We start from the raw sequence: 14,216 nt of genomic DNA, 5'->3' as shown, positions 1-14,216 counted from the left end.
AACAAGCACAGATAATGTTTTCATTCATGTATCCATTGATTCAACAATTATGTATTAAGCTTCTCGAATATGCCATGTGCTGGCTGCTCAAAGCTGAGTGAGTCCCACCCATTGCCTGTTCTCACATTGCTTCTGGTCTGGGGTTAGTGGCTAAAATATTGATATCGCAGAGAAGGGCTTTGAAGGAAGAGCATGAGTTTGCTGGGTGAAGAATTGGGGAAAGGAAAATGCAGCAGAAGGAATAGATTGCAAAGGCAGGAGCAGTGAAGTTCACAGACAGCAAAGTAGGGGTAAATGAAATGAAAAAGGGTGAGGATGAAAGACTACAAAGGTTATGTCAAGGTCAGTGTAGAGAACCTGTTACTTTCCTCTGTCATCTTCTTTCTCTTGGGAACTATTGATAAGTGTAGAAAAGGCATTCAACTACGTAGTTTCCTAATTTTACCTGTACCCCCAAATTTACACAAAAAGCCTTCCTAATATGATATGTTAATATAAGCCTTCACTTACTGCCTTGTTGAGGCTCTGGGGTAGCAATGAAGGAGAGAGAAGAGTATATTATTGCAGCCCCCCCACCATGGGAAAGTGGTGGTCCGTGGTGGGGAGTTAAACAAGAGAAACAAATAGATGCCCATGTCTGGTACCATGGATTCTTCTGAAGTTCTTACAAGAAAAGGTATTAGTGAAAAAGTTGGAACTTAAAAATCTCCCTATCCTGAATTATTTTAAATAGGTAAATTACTTCTGCATTTCAGCAGAAACAAACTGATGTTCATCTTGCTAGTTATAATGGCCAATTTACAGTTTTAAAGTAAGTTGATTGCTTGTCATGAGTCAGGGTGTTTAATAATCACAGATTCCAGTTCTACAGTATCTCTGCTTTCCTGAGCCCTTCCCCAGGCACGACCACCTTTAGTGCTCACATTATCCTGTGAGGTGGATAGAGCAGAAGCAGGACAAGTGAGGCCAGTGAGACTGAGAGGCGAAGAGCTGAAGAGTCTTCCTGAACTAGAGTCTGAGTCTGGGTCTCCCAACTCCCAGCCTGAGTCTCTACACTGCACTCTACAGGTGGCCTTGGGACTTGCAGCAGAGCCTTTTATTCCCGAGTCACTTTCCTTGAATTGGTTTCCTTTCCCCTTCTTCATGGTGAAGGAAGAGTTAAATGACCAATTCAGTTACACGAAGATGTCCATTTATAATGACAGTGGGGACATCTCTGGGATCCTAGGGATGAGGAAAAGTGTGAAGAGCATCCTCAAGAATGATCTGGAACACATTGCAAGGAAAATGCACCTCCCCCGCCCTCCCCCTTTCCACACACACTCCCCTTTATGGTTTGATTGCTGTCAATTTACAGTGTGGAGACCTGATGTGATAGGCCTCTTCCTGGGAGACTAAGAAAGAAGATCGTGCTGTGTGTGTATGAGGCTGTACGAATGTGCATTCAATTCCGCAGACTCTTAGGGACCATGCACTGTGTGCCAGGCCCCATGCTACGATCTAAGATACAAAGGCGAGATAATAGAACCTCAAAAAGCCATTGAAAGATGCAGACACAAGGGCAGATAAATGCAATTCCACTTGATAAGGGACCTTGCTAGAGTTATCGTCGAGTGTCATGGGAACATGGTCGAGAGAACAATTCACTGTTGGGGGGCTGGAAATAGGGTATGGTGTGCCGAAGAGAGAGGGACAGGAAATGTCCCAGAGAAAAATGACATTTGACCTGGGCCTTGGAAGAAGATGTGCCTCGCTTGTTATTAGAGGAATTGTTAAACCCAGTTCCCACTCTTTCTGATCGGAATGGACCACGCATGTACGTTTGCCTGGAATTATTTACATTTGATTGTGAATTCCTTGATACAGTTTTTTTTTTTTTTTTTGGTCATTTTTTAAAATCATGTCCCTGATCTTAATTGTTTGTGATTTTTTTTAATTTAACAAGAAAACTAATCAATGGTGGTTATTTAAAAATTCATACTATACAGAAATATACAGTCTTCTGTAAGTCTTAAGTCTTCCCCTGTACCCCAAGTCTCTGTGAACAGTGGGGTGTGAATCTTGTCAGACCTTTTTCTGTGCATCTCTACAAGCATATCTTAATTGGTTCCTGGGAGCCGTTACATTGTTTTATTCTGGAATTGTGGAATGAAGAGGAAGCTAGGAGATAGAGCAGTTCTAATACTTTGAAGACACAAAGATTGAAGCCCGGGGAGATGAAGTACGGAGGACGGGTCAGGAGGACAGTTTAAAGGCCTCGGTTCCTTATCTAATGTACTTTGCCCCAAACCCCACTGCCCTGCTTCTGAAGGTCTGGCTCCTTTTCTCCTTTTAGAGGAATGCCAAGATCTCGGACATAGAAACTGTTTCTAGTCCATAGGAGATATTCTTAGCTGCTGAGCTGAATTTCAAAGTCCCGTTCTCTCATTAACTTGAGCTCACACTTCCTCCTCCAGTCTCCCAAAGGGCCCCAAGCCCTGCAGCTGATCTGCTCTGAGCCCTGGCACTTCGCAGCGCGTGGAGGCTGTGCAGGTTTTTTAGCTGGGAGTGGAGAGAAGGTGATCCGGGGTTGATTCATCTCCTTGCACAGCTCTGGAATAGTGTGGGTTCCTTTCTTTTTTTAAAAATAGACAACGAAAAGGATTAGAGTGTCTTTCCTCTTCATAAAAATATCTAGTAAACTATGAGTCTTAAGAGCTACCTGGATGGGTCTAAATTTAGATTGCAATAAAACAAAGGAGGGGAAGTGCTTGGATCCAGTCTTGTTCCTTTCCATCTGCATCACCTCTTTCTTTCCGAGTTCGTCCTTTCCTCTGTTTCTTTTCTTATTCTGTTTTCCCCATCCCTGGATAAGAGGCAGGTTGGCAAAGGAGGTAAGTTATGCTTTTCCACCAGGGTTATGGCAGTGGCTCCAGTCCATCTGGCTTCTGATCCATTAGCTCCCAGAATCTTATATGTTTAGCAGACCTAGTCCACCAAGCAGTGTCTGCGGAGCCAGCCGTATCTGGGTGAGAAAGAGGCTGCAGGTGGGATGGCCCTGCAGAACCCGACACCTGCCCTCCGAGAGAGGCTTCCCCATCAGCTGGTTCCCACGTGGGGCTGTAGGCTGCTCTCCTGTCATCGTTCGGTGGCACTCCAGGGTTTTCATCCTGCAATAATCTCTGAACTCTGGTAAGGCTTGCACCTCTCCATTAGACATGAGGCATGTCTGCTCAGCTCCTCACTTTGGCTCTGTGTCCTGAGACGAGCAGAAACCCTGACGGCCACCCATCCTCTACTGCCCTAGCCAGAGCCCAGAGTGACACCCTGCCTCTGGCTCTTCCACCACTACTCCCTCCTACCTCCACTTTCTTCTTTAAAAATTTAATTAGTTTCAAACATATAAAAAGGTTGCAAGAACAGTACAAAGAACTCCCACATCTCTTTCACCCAGATTCTGTTACCATTTTATTGTATTTGTTCTATCTAGCTAGCTATAATATATACTATATATGATGTAATTCCACATCACCCTAAACATTTCAGTGTGCACCACCCAAAAGTAAGGACACTTTCCCACATAACTATCCTACTAGCCTTCCGATCAGGAAATCAACATTGATTAACACAACCATCCAAGACTCCATTAACATTTGACAACTGTCTCAACAATGAGAGATTGTTCTCCCTCTCCCTCCCTCCCTTTCTCCCTCGCTCCATCCTTTCCCCTTCATTATTCCCCCTTAAACTCTCCTTTAATCTCTATCTCTATCTCTGTCTCTATCTCTATCTCTATCTCTATCTCTATCTCTATCTCTATCTCTATCTCTATCTCTATCTCTATCTCTATCTCTACCTCTACTTTCTCCATCTCTATCTCTATCCCTTTTTCTATCTCCGTCTCCATCTCCATCTCTAAGGCTCTTAGTTGCAGGAGTCTATCTAGAACACACTGTACTTAGTTGTCATGTCTCATTAGTTTCCTTCAGTATGAAACACTTCCCCAGTCTTTGCCTGTCTCTCATGTTTATGACAGTCTTCCATTCCGTAATTTGAACCTCAACTGTGTCTGCTGATGTTTCCTTATGACCCAATTAAGGCAGTGCATTTCTGGTAGGAATACCCCAGAAATTATGCTCCCTTTCTACCCCTCCTAATATTAACCCTGATCACCTAGTGAAGTTGGTGTCTACCAGGTTTTTCTACTACACAGTTAATGATTTTTTCCCCTTTGTAGCTTATCAGTATTTTGTTGGGTGGGTATATGGGTGGAATATTCTGATGTAATGCCAATACCCTGTTCCTCATCAAATTTCCAGCCACCAGCCTTGGCATACATTTGTCTTCTACCCGTATTAACTACCACTCTGAGGTTCCAAAGAGTGATTCTCCATCTCTGTCATTTATTCTACATTTATTAGCTGGCATTCTACTAAAGGATAAGCTTTTCCTCCTCCCTCATTGATTTGTTGTGGGTGCCTCCTCCCCATTATTTATTTCTATCTGTACTGACTCATGGGTTTTTACTTTATTTGATGGGTAGTAATCTCATATTTTTCATTTTGATGTTCAAAGCTTAATTAAGCCAATAGGAGCCCTTTCAATCATCTGGCTTCTTTGTTTTTTGATGTGTCTTCAACGTTCTTGGAGTATGTTCTTACTTTTTGGCACAACTTGTCCCAGGGCCGTTTTGTACGTTCCCTGCCTCAACCCTGGATCAGCCATTTTCCCAAAGTTCCTTTCAGTGGAGGATGATATTTAGACACCAAAATCTGGTCACTTGATGTGCCCATTGCTGCCGGTCGCTGCATGTGCCTGTGTGTACGCACACATCTGTAACTATTTCTGCATCCATCTAGGTACATGCCTTTTAAACATCCATGGCAGCATGCCAATACTTCCCATTCTAGACTGACACCTCAGGTTTCTTTCTAGCCTTTCCTCTTTCCAGGTTTGTGAGTCCCTACGAACAGTGAGAAACCTGATTCCTACTAATTCGCATCATCCTGTACGTGTTTATTTACAATATCCAAACCACACCAGAGTAGCCCTCCTCTTTCTCACACACCAGACTGGTTCACAGCCCTGCTTCCTCAGATGCCCATATCCCTGAGCTGGGAGTGGGAGGGAGGGAAGGAAAGGAAGAGAGGAAAAGGTGGAAAACTCTCATTCACTTTTGATTTCATTTCTGTTTTGACTGAAAATTTAGTGCAGGCAATTTGGGGAAAGAAATCAAAATTTATATTGGAGTAGTAGTGTTTTTGCTAGCCGCTTAATTCATTTCCTCATCTAGTCAACCCATAGTGATGGTCACTCCCCCTTTCCTTTCTCATCATCTCTTGTTTGTTCATCATCTCCTCTGCCTTCCTTGGTTTCCATGGTCTTTGCCTTTCTTCCCGTATTGTTTCTCTCTTTTCCATCACTTTCAGGATTTGAAAGGATTCAGAATCCTTTCAATTCTTTCTTTTTTTTTCTTCATAAACTGTGCTTAATTCTTATTTGCTCTTCTGTTTCAGGGCTGTAGACTTGCAAATATATAATGTAAGTGGTGTTGCTTCACAAATATAAACCAATAATAGAGCAAAGCTAGAGGTCACAAATGTTCAGGCTGGTTGTTACTTGGGGAATTAAATGTCTGTAACATGGAGTATAATACTTATCTTCTCTCAACAGACATAACAAACTAAAAGAGAATCCAGATTGAGTAGCAAAGTGGGAGATTAAATATAAAAACCTACACATTTCCACATATACAACCTCGATCTTCTGATTGGTTCTTTACTGACCACATGGGTGAAGTGAAGTGTCACATGAAGGCAAAGTTACCTCTCTTTGTTCACTCTGGCTCCCATACTTCTTGGCTTTCTCTGCCACTGCTCTTGGCCTATTCTTTCCAGGACTCTAGTCCTTTCCTTCTCCATTGAAACATCTTTTCCAGTGCTCCAGTGCCTCCGAGACTGGCTAGATAGCAACCAACTAATCTGATAGACTGAACCAGTAACATGGTAGTTTATGAAGAAAAAGGTCATACTTTCTAATACTCCATCAGCACGTTACCTTTAGCCCTCTGGAAATGCACTGCTTAACTCAAGAAAGCGGGTAGCGGACTGAAATAGTGAGTGTCAAGGGTGTAGGGTGGGAGGGGGCAGGTGAGCCTTGAGGTCCTCAGGACCCAGCTTGAGACTGCCAGTCCATGGAGGCTGTGTTTGCAGGTAAAATAAAGGCCTATGAGAATTGCAGTGCAAGGGCTGTTTGTCTGCCCAAGAATATAAGCACCAGCTTTTGCAATGTTCTTGCAATTTTCAAAGAGATGTAGGATCTTAGGGTACCACATCCTTTCTATTTGAAACCGTCCTCTGCTGTGGACAGGATAAGAGTTAAATTTCCTATGACATGCCTACTGTATTTGTACATTTAGAAATCAATTAGTGTAATTGGGGCAATCAGATGCTAAACAGAAGAATGATTTGCTGAGAACAAATGTCTGGAATTGTGTATTTTGCCAATGGAATTTCTCACAGTTGGTACAAAAAAAATACTCCAAATTAAATCATTCAGGCTGAATATGACTTTTTTCTTCTTTTGAAAAATGTTAAAACAAATACCGCCTGGCTGAGATCTCCTGCGACTCCCACCAGACAGATTGCTTCTCAGGCAAATCCTCTAAATTGACATTTTACCTGAAAAAGAGCAAAGGCAGATGAAGAATTCCAGGTGTGTGTGCTTGCCATGAATATTTTTGCCAAAAAAAAAAAAAAAAAAAAAGGAACCTTAAAGGATTGTCCGCTGTATTAGAACCATGTGGGATGAGATCATGTGGGGGCTAGTGAGCCTCAGAGGCTCAGTGTAAGGCGTGTGTAGGAGGTGAAAAGCTTCCAAGAACATTGCTCCCACCCTACGAATGAGAAAAGGCTGAATGTTGTACAAAATTATAATTTTTCCCGATCCTATCAGAGGGCTGCAGTAGTAGGGCCACCAAGTTAACTGGATTCCAAGGAGGGACGAGAGGTCCCTCCAAGGAGAGGGCCACAGTTTCATCTTTGGCAGAGAATAGAAGAAAGAGGTGGTGACCATACAAGCTAAAATCAAAACAAATTCTTAGAGGCCAATGTGGTCCAGTGTGTCTGTGACAAGATTTTCTCCACAGGCCTCCATGAGGTGCTCGTGAGAAATATAGGGATAAGTCAGGATACCAGAGAGAGTCTCCCTTGTTGACTGTGGAGGCGAGAGGCAGAGGCGTGCACAAGTGTGTGTGTGTGTGTGTGTGTGTGTGTGTGTGTGTGTGTGAATAACAGACAAAGCTTTGCCCGCTTCTCTAGACTCTTCCTTCATGTGAAGCAAAAGCACACCCTCACCCTCTCACCTTCAGACCACAGGCAAAAATTCATTCTCCATGGGATGGAATAGAAACAAACTCCTCTGCCCTGGGGAAGGGAAGAAACAGTCCTGCCCCAGGTCACAGGCAGAGATCCAGGGCTGCCCGGGGAAAGGTAGAGGCAAAACCCTCTACTCCTGGGCAAGGGCAGGAAACAATCCTGAACCAGGATCCTACACCAACAAGGAGACCTTATTCCTCTGTTATTACTAGAGGGAGAGCAATAAACTTCCACCCAAGACCAAGTGTAAAAATAAGGGGAAGGAATGCTAAAACAAACAAAAATAATCCAAATTCCGGGCACACAGCCTGCCTGACTGAAGCTGGACCAGGACTAAAAGGAACTTCTGTACTCCCCCACATGCTCAGCATCTTGTAACAAGGAAGAGCATGCCCCTGCGGGGAGAGGGGCGAGACATGACCCTGTTTTGAGGCACAGGCATGCAGGGATAGCTGGAAGCTGAGGGGAGACTGAGAACACAGAAAAACCCTGTTACCCAGCTCCTCCTCTAAGCTCAAGGTAACAGCAGCCTACCTCTAGAGGAATTTGAAGACTGTGGTATACCAAAGGTAATAACAAAACCCAGACCTAGGTCAACTCTTGATTAGATTGATTTAGCTCCCCCACCCCTACCCCACCCCCTGCTATACTAAAACTTCACAAAAGAAGAGGCATGTCCATTTCTTTGTGTGAATGCTATGTACTTCAGTGTCTATTGCTCTTTCTACACATAATGTCTGGCATGCAATTAAAAATTACAACACACACATAAGAAAAAAAAAAAATTATTGTCAAGAGACAAAACAATCAATAGAACCAGGCTCAGAGATGATCTAGATATTGGAACTATGGGATGGACTTTAAAATAACTGTGATTAATATGTTAAAGGATATAATGGGGAAAGTGGACAACATTCATGAATAGATGGGGAATTTCAGAAGAGAAATAAAAACTATAAGAAAGAGTCAAACAAATTGCTAGAACTAAAATAAAACCACTTCCTTGGTGATGAGGAATTTCTTCAAAAGCTCATAGCTGAGGAAAGAATCAAAGAATTTGAAAATAAGTCAATATAAATGATAAAAATTGAAACAACATATAAAAAAGCGTGGGGAAAGAAAAGTGGAACAGCGCAGCCAAGAACTGTGGGACACTATCAGCTAGTCTAATATCTGTAATTGGAGACCCAGAAGGAGGCATCTTTAGGAAAAGGAATCTGACAAGCTGGTGTTTTTCTGAGAAAGGCATGTGGTTAAAAAATGGCCACAAGTAATTTTCACTTTGCTCCCCTGCTTCCAATTTAGCTGAAGCATTTACTCTCATATTCCTCTACCTCCTTCTTGCTTATCCTCCAATTATTTGGGGGAAGATATGTGTGGTTCCATGCCCCCCTAGCCCCCGCCAGCAGTCTGTCTGCCATTTGGTGTCAAGAGGAATGGCTGTGAAGGTTACTAGTATATAGCGTAGATGAAAAGATACAAAGCAAGACTCAGCAGCCTGCCTTTTAACAAACAACTTAACTAAAACCAGACACATGGATCCTGGCTTTGAAGGGGTGGCACATTATAGTTCATCTTCTGTTTATAGTTATAGCTAAGAGCAAATAGCTCACAGAGCTTGTACTCTTGTAACCCTTCTTATTATAGCAATAAAAATTTTGCTTAAAAAATAAAGCATTAAATATAGTATTTATCCACGAAACACTCCTTTGGTACCGTAAGTGGTCTCCTGTATAGACCAGCTATGCATCTAATGAGATAATAGTACAAGCTCCTTTGTGTACATGTGCAGTATGTTAGTTTTCTGGCATTCTGTGGTATCGGCTACTGGATGGTGGCCCGCCAGCTTCCTGCTGAGGCCAGTTGCTGGAGAAAACTCGCTACAATAGGTTGGGATGCTGGGCATCCCTTGAATTCAGATGCTTCCTGGAAGAAAGAGGAAGGCACTTGATGAGGCTAGGAGCATAGTTTCTAAAATTTTACCCCGTGGGTTTAGAATCTAAACTCGGGCACGGCTTCGCATGTTGCCATTGTTAATGAACTTGCAGCCCTGGCTGTGTAGAGGCTGCCTTGTACAGCCTCCTCGAAGCTTTCCTGAGCTCCTTGACAGAGCAGCTTCTTTCTCCTCTGTGCGACTTCTAGGCTTATGCATGCCATCTGGGGCATTTTCACATGATTTTGCATTTATTTTTAATGCATCTGTTTCCTCTACTAAAGTGAGTTCTTTAAAGCTAAGAGTTTGTGTTTTATTCATCTCTAGCCTGGTGCCAGGCACAGAGCAGGTTCTCAGTAAACATTTGCTGAATCAGACTAAGGAAATGCTCAGCATGAGGTGACTGCTGTGACTACACTGTAGTTGAGACAGATGTTTGTCATAACCATGTTCCTGTGTGACTGTCTGCATTAAATCCCTGGGCCTTTCACACCTGTCGTAGCTGGGCCAAAGTGGGCTTGTTCTGTGGCTCTGATGAGGGCGTTGGATTCAGATCACCACAGTCAGACTTGATAGTAACTGAGGGTGATTCTGTTGAAAACAAACAAATGAAAAATAAAGTGAGAACATTTTAAAACCATAAAGAAGAAAGAGAACAATGAGCCAGGACCGGATTGGAGCTGAGGGAAACTATGAGAGATGCAGCTGCCTGGTAATAGAAAAGGGGAAACATGCTTTCATTATCTGATAAAAAGAAACAAACCTGTTCCTAAGGGCCGGGCGGGGCGGGGGAGGGGGAACCCCAACCCTCTTTTTTCCTGGGAAATCCAGCTTGGTTCTATATGTGGCTGTGCCCTAGAAAGGCTGTGTGACCTTAGCTAATCATTTGACTACTCTGGTCCTTGATTTCCCAGCATCCAGGGCCTCTAATATCCCTTTCTCTCCAGCATGCTCTGCATAGACAGTCTGTCTAGAATCCCCTCTGAGTGAGATCCTGACACTGGCTCCAGATACCAGGGCCAGCCTCCCGGAGCAGTAGCAGTAAACCGGAGGTGCTTTCCTTCTAGATTTGCCAGTCTCCCTCCTTTGAGGCATTCACGACCAAGAATGCTCATGGAAAGTGACTGTGCTGTGCAAGTGAGCACGAGAACTCCCCACCCCACCCCACCCCACCCCACCCCCGCCGTTGGCACCCACCCGCCACACGCCACACTCGCTGCTGCCACAGCTGAGTCCCCTGAGATAAGCCACCTGCAGCAGCTGCCCAGGCTCCCACAGCTAAGAAACGCCACCCCAGTTCTCACGTAATCACAGAATGTTGTGCTCAGCGCCAGAACCGTCTAGATAAGGCGCTTTGCAGATCGCAGTCCTCGGGAAGGGAGAAACTCCAGTGCAGACCTGCGTGAGGGGTGGGGGGGCGGTGAGGGGTGGGGGGAGTGGCGCAGTGGCGCAGTGGGGGGCGGTGGTGGTGGTGGTGGCAGTGGTGGCAGGCTAGTTAAGGACACAGAGCTGGAGAAGTGCTGTCCAGAGCACAGTCACTTGACAAATTGCTTTTCAGTGAATTTGTGTTTTGCAAATTGATTTGAGGGGAACTGGTTTCCTTCAGCCCAATGGTCTCCCCCCTTCCCCAGATTCCTGTCCTAACAGATTGCTGTCTTGCCTTCAATCACTTTCTCCCTTTCTATTATCAAAATGGCTTTGACCTAGACTTTATCTGATAAGCTTATTCTCACTTGGGGTGTGAATAATTCAAACCGCTTTGGACCCTATGTTTAATGGTGTTTGAAATCTACCAGAGGAGGAAATCCAATTTGCAGATATTGGCAGGGAGAAATACTAGGTGAAGGTGTCCTCTCATCACCCACCCCCACCTCTTGCCCCTCACCCCCACACACCTTGGTGAGGCTGGCTGTGCTGATGTGCAAAAAGATTTGGCCCACTGGGGGTGGAGTCTGATCTAAATAGGAAGTAGGTAAAGTTCCCTTCAGAGCCCACTCTTTTCTTTGGCATCCAGGGCACCTGTTACAGCTCCCCTGTCTGAGGATCCTGGGCCAAGAGAGTTGTAAACACCTTCCATTCTCCCATCATGGGGCACCTGTCCTGGTCTCTGCTTCAGCAGTTTCTCATTCCTTTCCTCTGCTGGTTTTAGCAAAGCAAGGGCACTAATTTGTTAAGGGCCAGTGCACTACCATCCCCAGGTAGAATATTTGGTTTTAACAGGAATCTCCTGGAAACGACGCCCTGACACAAAGGGAGAATAGTAGTTTCAGGAACCCATGATGGGGCTGTGGAGATATTTGAAGGTAGGTGAGTAAGGGACCCCTCGAATTACACCATCAGGAGCCAAGCCCCTCCACCTTGGTGGCCAGGCTCTGTCTTCTGGGGCACCCCCCAGAAAGGAACATGCTAGAACATAGTTGACCAAACCAGGAGAAGGAAGGAGGGATGGGAGAAGAGGTGAGAACTGTTGATGGGGAAGGAGCAGGAGAGGATCAAGACACAAATGTCAGGATGGAGATTGCTTGGTGACTAAAACCATTTTCTCTGTGGAGCCAAGATCTACTCATCCGTTGGAAATGAAATTTAGTTCACTGAAATTAGTTCCGTCATGTTGTCAGAATAATTTGTGGCTCTAAGCAGCACTCTTTGAAGTCAGCTTTTTCCAGAAAGTTTGGAAGCATCGAAGGGCATGTCTCTGAAGACCAGGAAACAGGAGAGGGATAAGGAGCACTTGGGCCAGGCTGCTTTCTCCAGGCGCAGAAGTAGCTTCCCCAGGTAGAGCTGAAACTTTCATTGGTTCCTGAGAGCTCCTGGTGGCCTGGTGATTGGGCATGGAAAACAGTTGCTCTGTTTTTTTGTTTTTTTTTTTTCCTTTTCCCTACTGCCAGCTTTGGTCACATTCGAATGACAAGGTGGCAAGGAAGCGATTTTCATACTAATTCTTTTTTCGAGGTAGATGGTTGGTGGCATTTAGTTTTCATATGACCTTCTTTCAAAATGTATTATTTTATTAAATGGACATCTGGCTCTACTCATGTTTAGGGTGCACTGGTATTGCCTCTTTCCTTTTCCCGGTTGCTGCCATGAAAATGAATGAACAAGGGGGTTGAAGTTATACCGTTTCAATTAAGTGGATGCCTAAAGCTTGGGCAAGATCTGAATTTCAAGGTCATCCATTGGCTTTGTGAGAGCTTCCCACACTCAATTCATATTGAGGGGGTGGTGGTCTTGTTATTACCCCCTCTTTCCCTGCTCCCCTGTTATCTGATGCTCTTACAGAAGAGCTGCTCGCAGAGGCTGGCCCGGCCCTGCGTGGCCTTAAGCTGATACCACTCAGGGCCCCTCCAGCTCTCCCCTTCCACCCTTCGCAAGGAAGAGGCCCTGTTCCAGCCGCTTGGAACAGCAGGACACGCAGGATGCACAGTCCCACTAACCACACCCTCTCTGCCTCTCTGCTCTTTACAGAATGGGCTGAACGGCTTGCACCTGGCCTCGAAAGAAGGCCACGTGAAGATGGTGGTTGAACTTCTGCATAAAGAGATCATTCTAGAAACCACAACCAAGGTACGTCTCATAGGTGGTGAGGAAGCTTTACATTGACAATTCAAATGTGTGGGTCCTTCAGGTGTTGTCCAAAACGTTGGCATGGAAAACAGCCCTTCATGAGCCCATGTTTGTATCCTTCTGATGTTCTCTTGTCTTTCCAATCATTTCCCGGTTCTGTGAGTCCCTGAAGTAGGCCTTTACTTTATCCGTATCATAGACGATCAATCTGAAAATAAACCCCATGCTCTGGTGGCTTCATGCTTCCTCAGGGTCCTTGGCTCGAATACGGGGACTAAGAGCACCGTGAGCCCCACAGTCAGGTGCCCTGGGTCCACATCCTGAGATACTTCCTACTCGGTGACCTTGAGCAACCTACTCTGTGACCTTGAGCAACCTAGTCCGTGAAAAGCCTCCGTCTCCTCATCGGTAAAATGGGGAGTATAATGCTCAGTTGCAGGATTGGCGTGAGAATGAAATGAGATAGTGTAGTCTACGAGATGCCTGGCACTGAGGGCTGCGGAAGAGTCCAGGTCCCTCTCGCCTACCCTGCTTCAGCAAGTCTTCGTCTGTCTGTCAGCCCCAGGCTGTCTCCTCTCCTGACTGATTACCTTGCACAGCCTTCTCTCTTACCAGGAGGCACCCGGCAGGGGCTGAGTCACACCTCTCACAGCGTCTGTTCCTCTCCGTAGCCATAGATTATAAACACTGGTGGCCTCAGTCCGGAAACCAAAGTCATGAGACGAATACATCTACAGGTTGCAAACTCAGTTTTATTTCTTACATACATACATCATATCTGTTCAGTGAGCAGGATGCAGCCAGCATTGAAACACGAAACCAAGCAAAAAAAATTGCCTCTAATTTACTAACTCGAGTCCTGTTTCCTCTTCCCTTCCTTCCCGTCGTTTCCCGTGGTTTTTCTCTTGGGCTTACCCCTCCAGCCTCTTGTCTTCCATCTGCTATTAATTCAATGTGGTCTCGCATCGGCCTCAATTTCAGTCCCACGCAGCAAACGTTTTGCCGTCTCTCCAGCAGAGACCCAGAAGAGCACTATGCAGAGAACAGATATAATTTATGGTTATGAAGTGAACTGCCCAAATATTATGAAGGTAGAATCATCTCTTGAGATAAAATTCTGTAATTTTCATGTCATTTCCCGGAGGTGAAAAGATCTCACAGGTGAAACAGACAGCTGCTCTTCCTGAATGTGTGCGGGCACTTTTCTCTGAGGCCACGACAAACACCCACTGTTTCTGCCCTGCTCCTGCTGGGGGGGAGGGGGGGAGGGAAAGAAGGGGGGGCAACTGCGCTCTCTCCCCACGCTCTCGCTCACCTGGCTGCAAGCAGCGTGCCATCTGTGTGGGCCGGAGCAGCCTGTCTTC

The 14,216-nt window shown here is 45.2% G+C and overlaps 1 protein-coding gene across 9 annotated transcripts in view; it reads left to right on the top strand.

The window, feature by feature from the left end:
* Window positions 1-14,216, top strand: part of ANK1 (ankyrin 1) — a 223,234-nt gene that overhangs the window by 133,276 nt on the left and 75,742 nt on the right. For all 9 annotated transcript variants that reach the window (XM_080662604.1, XM_080662602.1, XM_080662598.1 and 6 more), the window contains one exon: window positions 12,754-12,852. In XM_080662604.1, coding sequence (XP_080518730.1) covers window positions 12,754-12,852 — 99 coding nt within the window. The remainder of the gene's footprint in view (window positions 1-12,753; window positions 12,853-14,216) is intronic.

Source organism: Plecotus auritus (genome assembly GCF_963455305.1).
Source record: "Plecotus auritus genome assembly, chromosome: 3".
Classification (NCBI taxonomy): Eukaryota; Metazoa; Chordata; class Mammalia; order Chiroptera; family Vespertilionidae; genus Plecotus; species Plecotus auritus.
The sequence above is the reverse complement of the archived record's forward strand: the minus strand, read 5'-3'. Positions and strand labels throughout refer to the sequence as shown.